At 33.3% G+C, this 19,167-nt stretch overlaps 1 protein-coding gene across 2 annotated transcripts; it reads left to right on the top strand.

Annotated features, from left to right (window-relative positions):
* The first annotated feature begins 2,753 nt into the window (after window positions 1–2,753).
* On the top strand, window positions 2,754–18,849 carry LOC133205231 (uncharacterized). Of its 2 annotated transcripts, none has more exons than XM_061340997.1 (3): window positions 2,754–3,578; window positions 4,975–5,757; window positions 18,451–18,849. In XM_061340997.1, the coding sequence occupies exons 1-3, from the start codon at window positions 2,841–2,843 to the stop codon at window positions 18,586–18,588; spliced, it is 1,659 nt and encodes a 552-aa protein (XP_061196981.1). In that variant the 5' UTR covers window positions 2,754–2,840; the 3' UTR covers window positions 18,589–18,849. The 2 variants fall into 2 exon arrangements, with proteins under 2 accessions (XP_061196981.1, XP_061196980.1); XM_061340996.1 differs by lacking the exon at window positions 18,451–18,849 and adding an exon at window positions 5,875–8,022 and having other exon boundaries at window positions 2,756–3,578.
* Window positions 18,850–19,167: the final 318 nt, after the last annotated feature.

The raw sequence follows: 19,167 nt of genomic DNA, 5'->3' as shown, positions 1-19,167 counted from the left end.
GAAAATGTATGTGGGTCTCAGTGCTTCTGACTTTGAGCGTTAAAGGTAGTCCGATCCTCAGGTTATGAAAATAAACAATTAAGTTTTTGAAAATACTCACAATAATGTCTCTGAATTCACAAAGTATTTAGTATATTTACAAATGGCATTTCTTAAAAGTTCATTATTATAGTTAATCATTTCATATAGGGAAAATTATCAATTCTCAATTATACTTTCAGGAATCGCGAATAAATGCACCTGTTGTTCATTGTATAATTAAAAATCGATCAACAAGTATATTTTAAGAAAAAAAAACTATATGTATCCAGGCATTTGAAAAAAAAAATGTGTTTTTTATACTAAGGTATTTTAGTTCTTCTATTAACTTCAATTGTTACATAATACATAGTGTAAAAAGCTAGTGGTATCATTGCAAGACATCACTGATCACTTCCAATTTCATACTACACCAATAAGCACTGGTTTTTAAGGCAACAAAAGAAATTCGATTTCTCTAAAAATGTATTCATTTTTGTACTCTTATTGGGTACAAATGTCAACTTTTTACAATACCTTTTTAAGACTTCAAAAACTGTTTAATCATAATGATATGCATGAAATAAAAAATTATTTCACCGAAAAGATTTCAATTTCAAGCTTTAGTTTGACACTTATTCTATTAAAAATGATGAATGTTCCAGACTGATGTGTGAACAACGTGACCCACAAACCAACTCAGCTCATCCACCGTTTTGTAATCTTGTTTACCGATATTGATTTACAATTCCAGTACTCGCAGCTAAGCATAAGAAAGCAACTTAAAAGGGCGTATTTAAAAAAAACTAATACTTAGGTCTTTATGAAAAACACCCTGAAGGAAATATGAAAAGATCATATGATCTCAAACGGTTGTGTGACTAAGTAGGCCTTGGAACTCTAATATCCAGGCCGTGGTACGCTAATAAACAGGAAGTAATACATGGCTGAACAGAATGAAGTGTCACATTATAACATATATAGGGGTTCGGTTTCAGGATGGTGTATTGTGTGATTTTTCTATATTTGTCAAAATATACTAATCGAAAAACATTGATACTAGCAGTAGCAGACCCTGAACCAGATGTATATAAACAGCTAAAATATTTGTCAATGAACAATAACGAAAGAATTGAACAATAATTGATTTATTTGAATTTATCAATTTGATTTATGTATTGTAATGACAAAGCGTTATACTGTATATGTTCTATATAGGTACAACGTTATTTAGTAATTTTAGTGGTTAAACCCCGCTAACTTACAAATCAGATATTAATTGTGACGTTATTGGTTTCTGATGTTTCTACGTCATCATAACAACTTTTGTCTATAAAAGACAGCTGTTTTGTGTTTAGAAGTCAGTCTGCAGTGGGTAGGGACTCCGTATACTTCGGATGTAAAACAGTGGTATGTACAAACAGTACCAAGTCTATGTATACGAAATCATTAGTGAAGAGTCATTTAGCAGTTTAGAGTAGAAACGTCCTGGATTGACCATTGGTTCTTCATCTTTGTATTAACCAAATAATGTTGTACCAGCCAAGTGAATCATTGTGCTTATAACTGAACCATTTTTAAACATCATAAACTTTACAACGTGTTATTCATCACGGTTCTAGTGCAGATATTATAGTGAACTAAAATTTGGTCATTTCGCCAATTATTTAGTGGACAAAAAATTGGTCGTTATTCCGATTTTATATAAATTTTGTGGACAACCATTTCATCCTTGACCAGTTACCAGAAACCAACAGCGGCCCACGTTTAACTGATTAAGTAATAACCTTATACCCTCGGTTTCGTTACAATACTAATCGAAAAACATTGATACTAGCAGTTTAAAAAATCTTATTTCAATGTATATAAAAAATATTTATGATATATATAATAGTCTTCTTAAACGGGAGTTGGATTTTGTCAAAATGATACACGGGGGTATAAAAAGAAAATGTTAAACGCAGAGAATGATTCGATATCTAAATACCCTGTTTTTCTATTTACCTCTCAAATCTAATATCAACCCCAATCTGTCGGAACTCCGATGTGAAATTTAAGTTTTAACTTAATTTACCTTCAACAATACTGTGAAACAACGACCGAGAATAGTGGCTACATCATTATAACCTCATAAGGGTATAAAGCTATGACGTATAAATTATTTAGATCATTTGTCGGTAAATACATGCCGCAGCAGGGTGACATATTGATTTTGTAAGCATCTGGCTCTTTTTTCCATTATCTAAAATTGGATCATGAATCCTTCCGCAACATCACTAAGTTCCTTTTACACTCACAGTCACAGTGGTATGATTCAGCTTATATCGCAAAGAGGAAAAAAAACAACAAAAGTACTTTTTGACTTGTACACGTCAATGCAGGCACATAGTATCGAACCTTTTTCACAAACAAATTTTATTGATATATATATCAAGGGATGATTGACTAAACTGCAACCAAAACTGAACATTTTTCAACAGTAAAAGGTTATGTTTGGGAAAAGGTGGGGGGAGGAGACCCCCCCCTCTCCCCAGTACTACGTGCCTACGATGTCACTTATATGCACCGATTTTGTACGGTGTAATAAAGTTTTTATATAATATTTAATGATTCACAACTGCATTGAAATTTTTGTAAACGCATATCGTGCATGTGGGTATTTCATATCGGGGTATTGTTGATTTCTATACAATTCAAAGGCGTCATGTTGTATAAGTCATGCTGTGACCTGAACAGTCATCAGCCCGGAAGAGGACACGTATATAAACAGGAGAAACCAAATAAAAACTCAGACGATTGCGTATAGTGCAGAGAGGTCAATCATGGACATCATCAGAGGCTTGGGACTTATTTTAGTACTAACTGTTTCATACGTATTGTCTTCTACAACCGAGTCTACAGAATACTCTTCGTCAACAACGCAGCCGAGTCCTACTGTTCCCCAAAATTCTTCAGATGAAAATGGCACAGAGTTATCGCAAGAAGGAGTCTATGTCCGTGTTTTGGGACAGTCTGGGAAAATTCTCATGGGGAGGACCAGAAACCCAGCGGAGGATCCCAACGGCCTGAAAGTGACTTTCGATGCTATACAAGAGACAGACAAAAGTGGAAACGCCATAGGCACAAGTGGGCGTGTCAAACACAGCTTCAACACGTTTGCCAGCCAGAAATTTACAGTTTCTAACATCACAGAAGACCAGTACCAGAATCTGACTGCCAGAAGACTGGACTTCAATGCTAGCCTAGCGTCAGTGGGGGCCACATTAACGGTCCAAATTTACCTGTTTAGTGAGGAGGGAAATATCACTCAGGGTGACGAAGTTACTCAAGTATCAAAAGGGACATTAAAATTCAACATTATCATTCAAAATTGGTCATTTTGTGGAACTAATGGAGAGGAATGCAAAAAGGGACAAACAACTTATGACGGGGAATTCATTGATTTTACGATATCAATAAAGGGCAAGAAATCGGCAAGCAAAAAGGATGGTAGGAAAAAGAGGACGAATGCCCAGGAATTCGACTTGGGTGGGGAAGCTTCTGTTGTACTCTCAGGCAAGGTAAGGATGTTATTTCTTTCAAAGTGAAACGTGTATGTTGAAAAAAAAATAGATCATTAAAAGCCATGTAATAAAGAAATTGCATTTTCATACTGAACACTTGCTTTAAACAAATTGTTATTGTTTTTTGATTAAGGAGATGGGCGAACAATGCGTACAAAATGCCTAAACATTGGAGCTTCAAATGTGTAAAGATCATATTCAATTTGTGAATTTAGTACTTAGTTTAAAGTTCTTGTTATTGAAATTTATGAAATTTTGACAAACAAAACTTTTCTGCGGAATATTCTTTCGGTAAAAATTATTCCATATTACAAAAAAGTGGTATTCTTGGGGTTCGAACTCAAGCAATAAAAATCATGAGTATCATTTTTTCCTAGAGACTAACACGTTAACTACTACGCTACACAACTCATTACAAATATTGACATTTAAATCATGTCTATGATATCACCCTTGACTAAACGGACTTCAAATGTTTCTCTGAAAGATACGAATGTTGTGTCTTAAAAGCGTGTTTTTAAGGTATAGTTGGTTCCATGTTTTTTGTAAATGCATGAATAAATGTTGTTTTTTTTTTGTAAATGCGTAAAATGTACATTTTACGCATACTTCGAGGATAAAGTTTCAAAAACAAGGAGCGAATACCTACTCATATGGAAAAATTGCGCTTTAGTATTAAGAAATGATCATTTTTGCCTTATTTAGTGGGTGTATGCTATTTCATAGACAACTAATTTAAATCTTTGTGAGATTGAACTGCAAATTGTGGAGATTTTACATAAAGCATATGATAATGTTCAATGAAACGTCAAAGAAAATTGTGTCATAATTGAGATTTAATTTTTCACTTTCTTATTTATCACACCATAAGCATTTTGCTAGCCTTGTTCGCCCAACTTCTTTTCTACATTTGAAAAAATTATTATATCATATATAAAGAGAGCAAATATTCATATATAATTGAATTGTGATTTTTCATATGAGGTTGTTGCTACTTCAAATGATATTTCAATCAATGCTTTTACATGGGTGTTCGAAGTTATCGTATCAAACGAACATCAACGTTACAAATTATGTACAAGAATATATTAGGTCAACAAAACGTTTTTAAATACATTTCCTTTTGATATATATATATATTTACTATATTTCATTAATACTATGTGCTATGCTTAATTCATCTGGATCTTTGCGTGTCTGTGTGTGCTTGCGTGTATGTGTGTCTGTGTGTGTTTACCCGCATTGTAATATATATATATTCACTCAGTCCATTGTATTTTGTAACTTTGATTCTTGTATAGAGAGGGTATTTATAGGCATTGCCTGTTGCCCAATCTATTCATTATTTTGAATAAATATTGTTTAAATCAATGCTTTTTGACCACATTTTCAGGCCCGATACGATGACAGTTCAAATTACGATAATCTGCCAGAGGGATTCCCCAAAACTATAACGAAAGGGTCAAGCCAGTTTTTTGTATTCCGATTTAAGAAATTCAACTCCTCCGTGTTTTACGACCCTCAGTTGAACTTAGAGGGAAATGATACATCGGAGGGAAGCCCGACCGAGACTCCTTCATCTGAAGGAACTGTGTCTGCTGCCCAGATAACAACCAAGATTCTAGGAAGGTCCGGGAAAATGACGATTGGGCAGGGCGTCGACCCCAGTAGAGATGGCAACAGAGTACAGGTGACGTTTGATGAAGTGAAGGAAATCAGTAGCACTGGTTCACCCGTCGGAACAAATGGTGCACAAAAACACAGCTTTAACACCTTTGCAAGCCTTGACTTCACATTTTCTTCAACGGAAGACGTTACATATATGGGTCTTTCGGCAAAAAGGTTGAACTTCACCGCCAACATCGTGTCTGTTGGGGCCACGCTTACTGTGCAAGTTTACATATTTACAAAGGATGGGGAAATCGATGTAGATGGAGAAACCACGAAAGTCGCTTCAGGAACAGTGAAATTCAACATTAAAATAGACAACTGGCAATTCTGTGGATCTAATGGGGTCACATGTAAAGCAGGCAATATTAATGAAGTTGGAAGTGCAATAGAATTTACCATTTCAATCAAAGGCAAAGGAACGGGACAGAAGAAAATGGAAAACAAGAGGACGGATGGCGAAGAATACGACTTAGGTGGAGGCGCTGCTGTTCTTCTGTCCAGGAAGGTAATAAAGTTACGAGGAATCATGTACCGACTTTTAAACTCATATACTATACATATATGTCTGAATTATTTTGTTTGAAACCTTTTTCCTCATTATTTGATTTCTTTGTTTTGACAGATACAAGTTGATGGTGGAAACTACACAAACATGGAAGAAGGTTATCCCAAACTTGAGACGCGCGGCAGTCAACAAATGTTTGTTTTCCGCTTTCCAAACTTCACGTCATCAGTTCTGTATGACCCGCAAATTGTCCTGTCTGTCAGTGATACGAGTGGCTCTGGTGACGCCACTTCCTCCATCTCCCTCTCCCTCTTGTTCACAACTGTAGTGATCTTAATATCAACATTTTCTACCTGAATTTAGATAAAATATTTCAAACTTGACAAATCCATAGACTCGTTCACTCATTTCCATAAAAGATAGAACAAAGACCAAAGAGAAATAACAGTTAAGGACTCTTTTCTACTCTTTTTTTCAGTATCGTAAATGAGGCCTGCTATTTCATTCGCTTCTTTATTTAGACCATATATGTAAATAATACGCATAACCATTGTATTTTTAGCTCACCTGAGCCGAAGGCTCAAGTGAGCTTTTCTGATCAAAATTTGTCCGTTGTCTGTCGTCGTCGTCGTCGTCGGCATTGTCGTTGTAAACTTTTCACAATTTCATCTTCTTCTCCAGAACTACTGGGCCAATTTCAACCAAACTTGGCACAGAGTATCCTTGGGTGAAGGGGATTTAAGTTTGTTCAAATGAAGGGCCACGCCTTCTTCCAAGGGGAGATAATCATGAATTCATGAAAAATTAATGGCATCATTTAAAAATCTTCTTCTCAAGAACCACTGTGCTTGAAAATATGAAACTTATATGGAAGCATCCTCAGGTAGTGTAGAATCAAGTTTGTTGAAATCATGATCCCCGGGGGTAGGGTGGGACCACAATGGGCGATCAAAGTTTTACATAGGAATATATAGGAAAACTCTTTTAAAATCTTCTTCTCAAGAACAACAAAGTCATGATTGGTCATATTTATATGGAAGCATCCTCAGGTAGTGAAGATTCAAGTTTGTTCAAATCATGACCCCAAGGGGTAGGGTGGGGCCACAATGGATGATCAAAGTTTTAAATAGGAATATACAGGGGAAACTCTTTAAAAATCCTCTTCTCAAGTACAGCAAAGCCATGATTGGTTAAATTTATTTAGTAGCATCCTCAGGTAGTGTAGATTCAAGTTTGTTCCAATCATGACCCCCGGGGGTAGGGTGGAGCCACAATGGGCGATCCAAGTTTTAAATAAGAATACATAGGGAAAATCTGTAAAAATCTTCTTCACAAGAACAACAAAGCCATGATTGGTCATATTTACATGGAAGCATCCTCAAGTAGTGCAGGTTCAAGTTTGTTCACATCATGACCCCCGGGGGTAAGGTGGGGGCCACAATGGGTGATCAAAGTTTTACATAAATACATTGGAAAAATTTGTAAAAAGCTTTTTCTCAAGAACAGCAAAGCCATGATTGTTTTTTTTTATGGGTGCATCCTCAGGTAGTGTAGATTCAAATTTGTTTAAATCATGACCCTCCAGGGGTAGGGTGGGGCCACTATGGGCGATCAAAGTTTTACATAGGAATACATAAGAAAAAGCAAGCCTTTTAAAATCTTCTTCTGCAAAGCAATAATTAGTCATATTTAAATGCAAGCATCCTCAGGTAATGTAGATTCAAATTTTGTTCAATCATGACCCCTAAGGAGAATAGAGGGGCCATAACAGGGGATCATAGTTATACAAAGGAATACAAATGATATATCAATAAAAATTGTCTTCCTAAGACCATCATAGCCATTATTTGTCATATTAATTCAAAAGCATCCTTTTGAAGTATAGATTCAAGTTCAAATTAACACCCCCCCCCCCCCCCCCAACCCCCTCGAACCACTTTTATATCAAAACTTTTCAAGACTGAACTGATTTCTGCTTTTTCCTAGCCAGAGTGCTCAGGTGAGCGATGCCCCTGGGCCTCTTGTTTTTACCACTGTATCATTCTTAACTCCTAAGAAGTCTGTGCTCATTAAGAACTCGAACTACTGAATGCGAGACTGTGTGAGAGACAGATGTCAGAAAATGCAGGCGTCTTTTGGATAAGACTGAGCAGTGTATAGCATAAGAATCGCGTCTTTCATCAACAAAGTTGATTTTTTTTGCCATTTTTCAAATCCAATTGTTATGTTGAATTATGTTGTTACTATTAAAAAAAAAATATAATATATTGGCATTTCTCATTTGTTTTTGTTTTTTCATGATTTTTCTTTTGTTTTTATTATTTTTTAAATTTATTTTTGTTTATTTTTTTATTTTTTGCTTTAATTTGCTTTTGTCATTTATACATTATTTACACTTATTACCAGTCTGAGAATGCTGTTATTGCTTTACATTTCAAAACGAACAAAGTACTGCACTGTTACTTGTATAAACTCAACACCTAAGTAAAAGATTAAGGACAATTTAATTATAAAATAGTTCATTTTAGATTCTAGGTAATGAACATCTTCATGTACACGGCTTAGTTATGAACTGTGAAGGCTTTTTTAAATTCACAGTTCCTGGTGCATTAAATACTTTAGGAATACATACATGTATATATTTTCTGTTATTAAACATGAAGAGATTCTTCCAGTGCTCCCAGATTTTGTCAAAATTTACCTGGTTATTATTCTTATAAGCAATATACATGTTTGTATCATACATATTTTTGATGGAGGATATCAGCCCGTTCAAGGACTTTTTTTGTCTATAGATAAAATATTTTTATTTGAAGAGCAATGGGATGTATTTAAAAATACTGTTCCAGCTAGCTTTACCTAGAGGCTTGATGACATTACTTTTCAAAATTTCATTAAGATTTCTGGGCTTTTCATATAGAAATACATGTAGATATGATAAACAACCCCAAAAATTGTGAATTTCATGGACCCAGGGTCGGGGGTTCTGGTGAAAGGTGGGGTGGCTCTATTGATTATATAGTGAAAAAGCATAATTTCTTTGAATTTTCTTAAATTTTCCTTTTCTTTCTGCTCCTGGTTATAAAGCAAAGAAACTAAGTGAATAGTTATGATGAGCAAGGCTGCCTCTTCCAGAATTGTGAGTTTCTTAAACCCTGGGTCAGATGTTCTGTTGTAAAGATAGGGCTCTATTGATAATATTATAAATCAAGACACCCCACATAGTGTGATCAGAAGAATATCTTACTATTCTGAGATGACACTATTCACGCAGGATTTTAGATTACCAACGACTCTATCTTTCTGTAGAATATACATGCAGTTAAGAGCTTTTTTTGTTTTCGTCAAAATGTATTGCAATAAATGCGTAATTTTTTTTGTAGGTTTATGAAAAGGAAAAAAATATACAAATTAACTTAAGTTATCGAATTGTGTGTTACAAAGTTGGTTATTATTATTATTTTTTTTTGTGGGTGTGGCATTTTGTTGTGTTTTTATCCCCTTAGGAATAGAAATATTGATTTAAAAAAGAATAATTGTGGTTCATATTTGTACAATGTATTTGAACAAGATACATTCAGAGAGGTTACATGTATTTACGTATATGGAAGTTATTTGAATAGAGATGGGCGTGAGGGTATAATTAACATTAAAGAAATAGCGAACCCACCCTTTAACCGTGTATTAATACCTGCAATTTGTACATGGGGAGTGCGTCAGAGTCATGCGCTCTTAATGCCCCATTGAATACGAAGAATGTTTACATTCACGTATGTTCAAAATCTACGTAAAATATTTAGCTATTTCATCCTGAAAGAAATTTAGATACGGTAGTGAAAGTGGGCCATTGTAGAATGTGATTTAAGTCATCTTGTTCGTTCACAGTTGACCGTTTTAATTTCTATATTTCGTTTAATGTTTTTCATTTTAAACAGAGTTTATTTTTAAAATTTAATGAGCGGATGTAACTACAGCAAACCCCGCTCCTAAATGAAAATCTCATTTTGTTTAAATAAAAAGACAAGAAAGGAATTCACAGATTGAAATTTCATATCTTTACAAAACATTTTTGCTCTTTTGTTAATACAAGGCAATTTTATGAATATCTATTTATTAGGAATTTTTAATAATACGTTTTAATTTCTTATTGATTTTTGAATATTTTAAGTGAAAGAAGATGCCTGTGGGCCACAACGCCTACCAAGTCATCTTGACTCAATTTTACTGTAAAGAATTAATCATTTTCAGAAATAATTTTGACCCAAAATTCTGACTCCACCTTAAATAGGGAACATGACTTAACCGAATTGGAAATCTCACAACGTGGGATTTTCATTGTTAATATGACTAGCTGACTGATTGGAAAAGAATTTTCACCCTGTATACAAGCATTATGTAAAATGTGATCCCCAATTTAGTTCCAACTAACCGCAAGGTAAATATGATTTTAGCAATCGTCTACGAGTATATTAATAGCCTGAAAAAGACTACATATATCTTTATACCAAAGTAAAGACCAAACAAAGATTATCAAGGATATCATCAGAGGCCTGATGGGACTGAGTTTTAATGCTACATGTACCATTTAATCGAGGCAAATTCTCCAAAAGAAAAAAAGCAAGCAGTTATCACAGGAAAGAGTTTACGTCCGAGTTTTGTGACAATCCAGGGAAAATTCCAAAAAATAAAACAGAAACAGAGGTTGATCTCCTACAAAAGTGGAATTGCAATTGGTACTTTAGGACGTGTTAAACACGGCTGCAGTTGGGGGAACACTTACATTGTACGGTCAAAGAAATCGACCATCAGAAAAAAAGGCAGGAAAAAGAGGATCAACGCTCAGGAATTCGACTATCTAGGGTGAGAATGATTCCGATGTGCTCTCAGGCAAAATCGATGTCTTGTGTTTGCTTGTTTTTTTCCCCAATATATATTTGTTTTCCTCTTATTTTTTTTTTCTAAAGTCAAACGAGTAGGTTAAGAAAATCTGAAATATTAACAGGCATAAAATTTAGATGAAGAAAGGATGAACTAGCATCGGGAGCTGTGAAATTCACATTTAACATAATTGATAAGACGTCTGGTAATTCTTCGGCTCTAATTCAATTCAATTCACTTTATTGACAATTACCATGTCGGCATACAGTCATGACATAATAATGTCATATGTTGAAGAGGCAATTTAATCATTTCAATCAAAGGAACAGAAAACGAAAGCCCCAGGGCCTGGGAAGGGGCCGCGCCATGCGCCATATGCGCATACTGTCGAAAAATGGCGCAATGAAATAATGGTGCGCAGCGCCATGCGGCGCACCCCGCAAAATGCGGGTATGCATGTTTTATTACTTTGTAAGTTTATCGCAGTTCGCGCTGTATTCTTCATCGAAGTTAGATGGAATCTGTGATATATTATAAAATAAAATCGGAACCATCATTCGGCATATTGACATCCACTGGCAAAGAAACAGTTTTTTTTCATGTTGTTCGATTCGTAAGTGTCAAGTCGTTTTCGATGGTTGACCACAGCTTTACGAAAGTCACGCACATGGAAAATTTATATACCTTACAATAAACCTTTACAACGAAGTCCACTTTTTTTTAGCCTGTCCCGTGATCTCTAAATCGGCATCGTTAAAAAATGGTGCTTTTGGTTTAAATGCAATTTTTCTAAATACTAGTTGGTTAGAATCTAGATGACAATTGACGGAAAAATCATTTGTACTAGTCAATGTCATATGACTTGTCAATTCCTATCGCATTTTTCTTTACAATTTTCCTAAATTTTATTGTCAGAGATATATGTATTATCCTATAGCATCATACTATGATTTATTTTAGAATGGCCCCAATATATTTCCCCTCGGCCCCTTAAATTTCAAAATGGCCCCATCATTTTACGAACAGTGGGGCCATTGGCCCCACCTGTTGCTTGCCCTTCCCAGGCACTGAAACCCAGTTGAAAAATATGTCACCTTGAGTCTTGTATTATGATTCTTTGTCTTCATCAAACTTCAATGTGAAACTTGTTATGCATATCTCACTGTGTTTGTGTCAGCTCTTGCATTGAAACTTTGAAATCACATTTAGTTTCAGCACGTGTTAGTGAGGTTTATTATTTTATGGTGGGTGTAGCATTTTGACGGATTTGTATCATTTTAAAAAAAGAAAAGTTCATGGATAAGGAATAATCTGTGGTAAAAATTAGGAAATAAATTTAGCTATGATCCAAGGAATCATTATCAATTACATGTAGGTACGGTACATGAACTTACATTCATTCCATTGCATAGAATGAGTGTCGTGGATATTACTAATCATTAAGATAATGGTTAACCCACCCATTAAATGTTTGTCGTCTATAAATACCTGCAGTTTAATTGTGTCGGTTGTAAATGGTTCAGGGTTGTGACCCATCGAAAATGAGGAATGTTTACATTTACGTGTGTCCAAAATCTAGGTAATTTAAATATTTCCATAAGGAAGGAAAATATACTGAAGTCAAAGTACATGTAGATGTTTTAGTCAGAGTAATGATAAGATAATTCTTATGAAAATTTAAAAATGAATGAGAAATGGACCTTTCATGACTAATAAATTGTGTAAATTATTAGATTGATATTTTTTTAACACTAATTTAACCTTAGCAGAGTTCTGGCCCTGGCCTGATTAAAAGTTTTCAAAGGAGTTATTTGGGAATGCACTGTAGCTTACACGGATAAGCTTTATTGTGGGAGTGATACATTTGCTTTTGGGAAGTTTGTTTTGGATAAAACTATGCAGTTTTGGATTGAAAATTGGTTTGCTTTTGTGCATAGCAAATTCACGGATCGAGTTTTTAATTCATAGAATTCCAAAACTTTTTGAAGGATCAATGGTCCTATATGAAAGAAAATCAACTTAAACAAATCTAATTGCTTTTAATCTACACAGAGCATATATCTAGCTTCTTTTTTTTTAAATGTTTTTTTTTTAAATTTATAGAATTCTAAAACTTTTTGAAGGATCAATGGCCCTATATGAAAAAAAAAAATAAAAAATCTTATTGCTTTTAATCTACACAGAGCATATAGTAAGCATCTCTTTTTTTTGTTTTGTTTTGTTTTTTGTTTTTGGTTTCTTTTGTTTTGTTTTTTTAAATTGTCCACACTTAAAAAACCTATTAAAAACCTATTTCATTGGTGAAGGGTAGGTTCGAACTTTTTCGACTAGAACATTTTTGTATACCTTTAAATTGGTTAAAGTTGACTACTGAGTACACTGCACAAAAAGAAACGCTTTGTTTAAACGCTTCCTTAAGTAAAGTATACAAAACCTTGAAAATTTCTGATATAATTATAAGTATTATACAGGAAATTCAGAATTTTTACTCAAATGATAAAAAAAACTTCTTTTTGTCCGAAAAAGAGGTTTTGTTAATAAAAATCATGAACCAATGCAGGAATTATTATACAGTTAAAGTATATCATTGATAGGTTTGCTCTTGGGGAACTGGAATCTTGCTGATTCCCTCAATGACATACTTTTAACTGTTTTATTATTCCGATACAAAAATTAGACCACAAACTAGCTAGTAAAGTTTTGCAATTTTATTTTGCACGCAGAGCAATTATAAGGTGTGCAATGAAATAATAGAAAAAGGCATTGCATTTAAATAAATGATAAATTGAATACATGAGTCTGCAAGCAATATTCTTTTTATTAGGCCTCGCTTCCTCATGTAACTTTAACTGAGCAGCGTTATGAACTTTCGTGATTTTATTTGGAACATATCGAAGCTTTTCATACGATTAAAAGAAATTGCGAGGTGTTCCGAATGGATGTGAATCAGTTCATCAAACTGACAAAGTTTTTTGTAGGGAATCAGTCTTTTTACTGTGATTTTCAAGGAATCAGCAAAATATGTTGATTTAGTCTTATTTAGTGAAAAATCAGTAGACTAAGATAGCTAATAAAGAGACTATTAATAATAAAAACTACTAAAAGTCTAGAGAAATTTAGCGTTCAACGTGAGGAAGGGTGGGGCCACAAAAGGGAATCCAATTTTTACATTGAAATATAATGGAAAAATCTTTTTAAAATCTTCTTCTCAAAAACCACTGAGTCAGAAAAGCTAAAATTTATATGGAAGCTTCCTGAGGTAGTGTAAATTCTAAATTGTTCAAATCATAGGATGGGCCACAATAGGGAATCCAAGTTTTGCCCTGAAATAATATAATCTTAAAAAAAAATCTCAAAAACCACTGGGGTAGGGTTGGGCCACAATAAGTATTACAAGGGGGAAATCTGGTAAAGAACAACAGGGCCAAAGTTACTCAGGTGAGCGTTGTGGTCCATGGACCTCTTGTTAAAATATAAAAATTACAGTCCTTTCACGTAAGTTAAGTATATGTACGTTCTATATTGAAAAGCCATATACTAAGTACATTGTATGGCGGACAGCTAATGAGTATATACAAAGATGTGTCTTGTGTTTAATATGCAATGTAGCAACCGATAATGATATCAATTAAGCGGTTGCAAATGTTTTATCATTAGCGGTTGCTACAATGCAAACTTCGATAAATAAAGACAAAAAATGTGTTCACTTAAAAAAACTCAACGTTTTAAAAAACAAAGAATAAACAAACTTAACAATATCTATTTTAAGAACAAAAGACAACTTTTGACCTTCACCTTTGGAGTGCGGACATTACATATGACTGCTTTGTGCTGTCAATTGTATTCCTACACAAAATACAATAAAACAGAGTCGTACACTTGACACCATGTTGTTTTAGTCGATACCAAGTACACTGCGGTTTTGTAAGGAAATATGCAGGAAATATTTTGAATATGTAAATGTAAAATAGTTAAAGAAGTGTTTCCTTTTACAATGGCGCCAGTGTAGCAAAAGTGTATTATACTCGTAAAGTAAAATGGCTTTTTTTTTAAACATCAAAACAGATGAGAAAAATTATGCAGCTAGCTGATAATTCATAACATGTATAGAGTAGACAAAAGGCAGCTTTCAACTCCTGGCAGACGACATTCGTTAAATATCATCTATCAACAGTACTTCAAGCCTTGATTCAAGTTTAATGATTGTAAAAGCACAATAAAACAATTAAAATTTATCATTTTCCATATAACATTTAGTTCAAGTATATTATTTAAGGAAGTAAGCAGGGTACTTCGACTTCTAATGGATCTGATTTCGGGTAACTAGAATCTTTCCTACACACTCAGTAATACATGAATGTATAAATATTACATATTAAGTGAAGAACTTCATCAGAATTGAATTATTGATAAATCTATTTATCAGTCTTTATGCGGCCATTTGGAAATTCACCTGATGACATAATGTAACGTCTGCCAAACCCCCCTCCCCGCGATTTTGAGTCTTAAAATACATGAAAATTTGGATGAAAATTACTTCTCCTCTCTACAGAAAAAAGAAAATACTTCATTAAATCTTAAGAAACTGTATATGAAGTAAAATAGTAAGCGAAATATCTAACACCCCCCCCCGATATTTCTGTTAATTTTTTGGGGTTACTGGTATAATACAATTAAAGTATCGTCAATAGATATGTTTTTGTCATTCATCATCAAATGAACACAGTGACAATAGTCACTGGATGTTTTAGAGCAGCATCATTCATCCCCACTTTCTGAAATTTTGGTTAGTGCCCCCCCCCCCCCCCCCAGCCTTTGTGCCATCTAGATCCAGACCGCTTGACCCTTCTGCTGGATCCAACCTAAGGCATAACGTTAGGAAATCGGGGTGATGACAGACTAAATCACGCGCTGCAATTCGATGATTGACTAGTATGTTGTTTTACATCCCATTCGAAAATATTTTTTTCTCATAATTATAGAGAAAAAAATTCTCTAGGATATGAATTTTGTCATGAGGTGTGGTACAATTATAAAGTATAACTTGGGTAGCTAAGTAGATTTTCAGCATGTAAAAAATGACGTCACTATCGCATTCGTTTACAAACAGCGCGGAGTTTCCCGAAAGTGACAGAGTTAACGAGGTTGGATCCTGATATTTAGTATTAAACTTTTTTTGTCAAGTATATTTTTAGTTTCTACACACATGGCTTAATTAAAAATCAAAACAAAAAACTGGGGGTCAATACGCTTCTTTTGGCGCTACAGTACATTTAATATGACCTTTTTGCACTGAAATTTGTGTCTTAATCAAAAATCACATCTTCGACGCTTTCCCGCCAATGTTTTTATCCAAATATTAAACTATTAGTCTATTTAAAAAAAGACACTTCAAAATTGTGACTAAGAAAAAGTTTCAAATTGCTTCGCATAATCAATTATTTGACCTTTCTGCACCCAAACATGTGATTTTTCTGGCATTAAAAATTTAACAAGTAGGAAAATTATTTTAAAGTCTTAAACTTTTTCTGAATTTAGGCAGATTGATCAAAGTTACCTTATATATTCAGAAAATAAAAACAAAAGTGGGGGTCTATGATGTAAATTTTTAGATATTACTAAAAAAGTGTTAATTTTATGTTAGAATTGGCTAAATTTTTTCCTGGAGTTTCAGAATATATTTACTATAGTTGTCACAATATAATGAAAGAATTCATAAGAAATAATTTAATAGATATTTCAGAACCAGCATAAAAGGTTTCACTGCAAAAACAGCTCTGTGTGCAACCAGCGTGGAAAAATAGGAATCTAAACTTAGCAGTACTGTATATATTTCAAAAGGGGACAAAATGATCATTTTCTCCTAACCTTCCGTCACAAAATATAGTTCCTGGCTTAATTCTCTTTGAATGGAATTTAATCGCGGTTTTTCCATTGGATATAGTTTAATTTGCATTGTAGAATTCAGATTTAATGTTTGAACTTAAAAATGATGCAGAATTTTATAAATAAAGGTCCAGACCAAAATCTGCTCAAAAGCTCAGGATCGAACCTCCTTAAGGTATTCAATGTATAACGACCATATTCTAATTAATGAATGGTCAATGGTTTTTGATTCTGGTAGCAATATGAACGTGTTATTAAATAAAAATGCTCCACCAAAGGAATTTGCCAAATTTTGATTATTGTCCAATCAATTGCACCTAGAATTTAACATTGAAGTCTATGGGTAGCGCATGTTTTTATAAGATATTGTAAATAGTAATTTGAATTTGAATCAGATCTCTTGGTGAAAATATGCATAAACTCTCTCTTTATTTAACTATGAAATAAAATGAAACATTTACCGCAGATATTTCGACAAATTAAAAATTTTCTCTTTTTCATCAGGGGCAGATAACTCTTCAAAAACTTTTAAGGAGCAAAATGACCGGCTTCTTACATGTTATCAGTCTTGTGAATTTGGTTCATTTCACTTTTATTGTTATATAGCACTGCATTTTTAACTAGTTTAAAATCATTCAAAATTGTTCAAAATCCCTTCATTATACATTGAATACCTTAAGGTAGTGACGGAGTTTGGGGATTTGGCGATAATTATGATCTAATTATTACTTTAGTCTTTTATCTTTTGTTAAATTAATACATACAGATCAAACTGGATTTTTAAAAGGAAGATATATTGGAGAGAATATTAGATTGATTTATGATATAATGGATTATACAGAATGCAATCAAATTCCAGGATTACTTATGCTTATAGATTTTGAAAAGGCTTTTGATACTATCTCATGGAATTTTATTTACGAAACACTTGATTTTTTCAATTTTGGAACCTCAATTAAAAACTGGATAAAGACTTTTTATAGCAATATTAAATCCTGTGTCATACAAAATGGTTTTATATCTAATTATATATATCCAGAAAGGGGTTGTAGACAGGGGGATCCTATATCACCTTATTTGTTCTTACTATGTGCTGAAATTTTAGGTATTTTAATTCGCAAAAATAAAGATATAAGAGGTATAACAATAGACGGAGAAGAGTACAAGATTTCTCAATATGCAGATGATACATCACTTATCTCTGATGGATCACCTGAATCTATGGATGGAATTCTTAGAGAATTAGACTACTTTGCAAAGGTGTCAGGACTCAAAATAAATTTTCAAAAAACAAAAATGATATGGATTGGTAGTAAAAATTTTTCAAAGGATGTATACCACCATTCTAGATGGAAGTTAGACTGGAGTAGCACAACTTTTGATCTTTTAGGGATTAAATTTTCAGTAGACTTACATAATATGATTAATCTCAATTATACATCAAAGTTAAGTGAGATTAAAAAAACATTAAATCAGTGGAAAAAGAGAGAAAGTTAACCCCCATTGGTAGGTTAACTGTAATTAAAACATTGATTATCCCTAAATTAAATCACTTGATACTTACTCTACCTAATCCATCATTAGAAATTGTAAAAGTATTTGAGGATGAAATTTATTCTTTTCTTTGGGGAAGTAAAGTCCATAAAATAAAAAGAAATACTATCATTCAAGACTATAGAGATGGTGGCCTTAGAATGGTAGACTATTCAGAGTTTATGATAGCATTAAAATCAAGTTGGATAAGAAGATTAATCCATTCAGATTCCAAATGGGTAAAATTACTTCAAGCACAACTACATACAGAGATTAAAAATCTTTGGTTAATGGGTCCAGATTTTATTGCTAAATTATGTAAGAAAATAACAAACACTTTCTGGATAGAAGTCTTTAAAAGTTGGCTTAAGATATGTCTTGTAGAACAACAGAAAGATACAAATTTATTCCAAGAACACATATGGTATAATCCAAAAATCATCATGGGCGAGTCTTCTATCTTTCTTAAAAGTTATTTTAATGCTGGTTTTGTTTTCATCAGTGACTTGTTTGACTTTGATAATAATTTTTTAAGCCTCGACACCCTTAAAGATCTCGGTGTAAAAACAAATTTTGTTGAATATTCTGGCTTGAAACAGGCAGTGTTAGATAGATTTGTGAACAAAAACCAAATGAATATGTTGATTTCTTATGGCCCAAATATACCCAATTCTGTGAAGATGTTTTATATTAATGTGAAAGGATGTAAAGATATGTATAACATTCTTATTAATAGAAAGAAAGAAACAAGTACTTCAATTTTAAAATGGAATGAAGATGGATATTTATTCACTTTGCCTGAATGGAGTAAAATTTTTGAACTCCCATTTAAAGTTACAGAAGAATCAAAACTTCAGTGGTTACAATTTCAAATTTTACATAGAATAGTTCCAACAAATTCATGTCTTTTTAAACTTAAGATAAAGGAGTCCCCAGCTTGCAGTTTCTGTAAGAATGACATTGAGTCAATTGACCATCTTTTTGTTGAATGTTATTTAGTAAAAGAGCTTTGGAATGATATTGAAGAGTGGTTTCTGTCTAAGTTTAACATATCTGTAGTTTTTGACAGAACAACAATATTATTTGGTAAATATAAGAACAGGGATACACATA

Source organism: Saccostrea echinata, unplaced genomic scaffold (genome assembly GCF_033153115.1).
Source record: "Saccostrea echinata isolate AGI-Se365-2 ecotype Australia unplaced genomic scaffold, CSIRO_AGI_Sech_v1 ptg000054l, whole genome shotgun sequence".
In the NCBI taxonomy this organism is placed as follows: domain Eukaryota; kingdom Metazoa; phylum Mollusca; class Bivalvia; order Ostreida; family Ostreidae; genus Saccostrea; species Saccostrea echinata.
The sequence above is the reverse complement of the archived record's forward strand: the minus strand, read 5'-3'. Positions and strand labels throughout refer to the sequence as shown.

What these genes read in the sequence shown, in the direction of transcription:
- LOC133205231 (XM_061340996.1), top strand. Translation starts at nt 2,841, where the DNA reads ATGGACATCATCAGAGGCTTGGGACTTATTTTAGTACTAACTGTTTCA. An exon ending in CTGTTGTACTCTCAGGCAAG is followed by an intron (nt 3,579 to 4,974) that starts GTAAGGATGTTA and finishes CCACATTTTCAG; the next exon opens with GCCCGATACGATGACAGTTC. An exon ending in CTGTTCTTCTGTCCAGGAAG is followed by an intron (nt 5,758 to 5,874) that starts GTAATAAAGTTA and finishes TTGTTTTGACAG; the next exon opens with ATACAAGTTGATGGTGGAAA.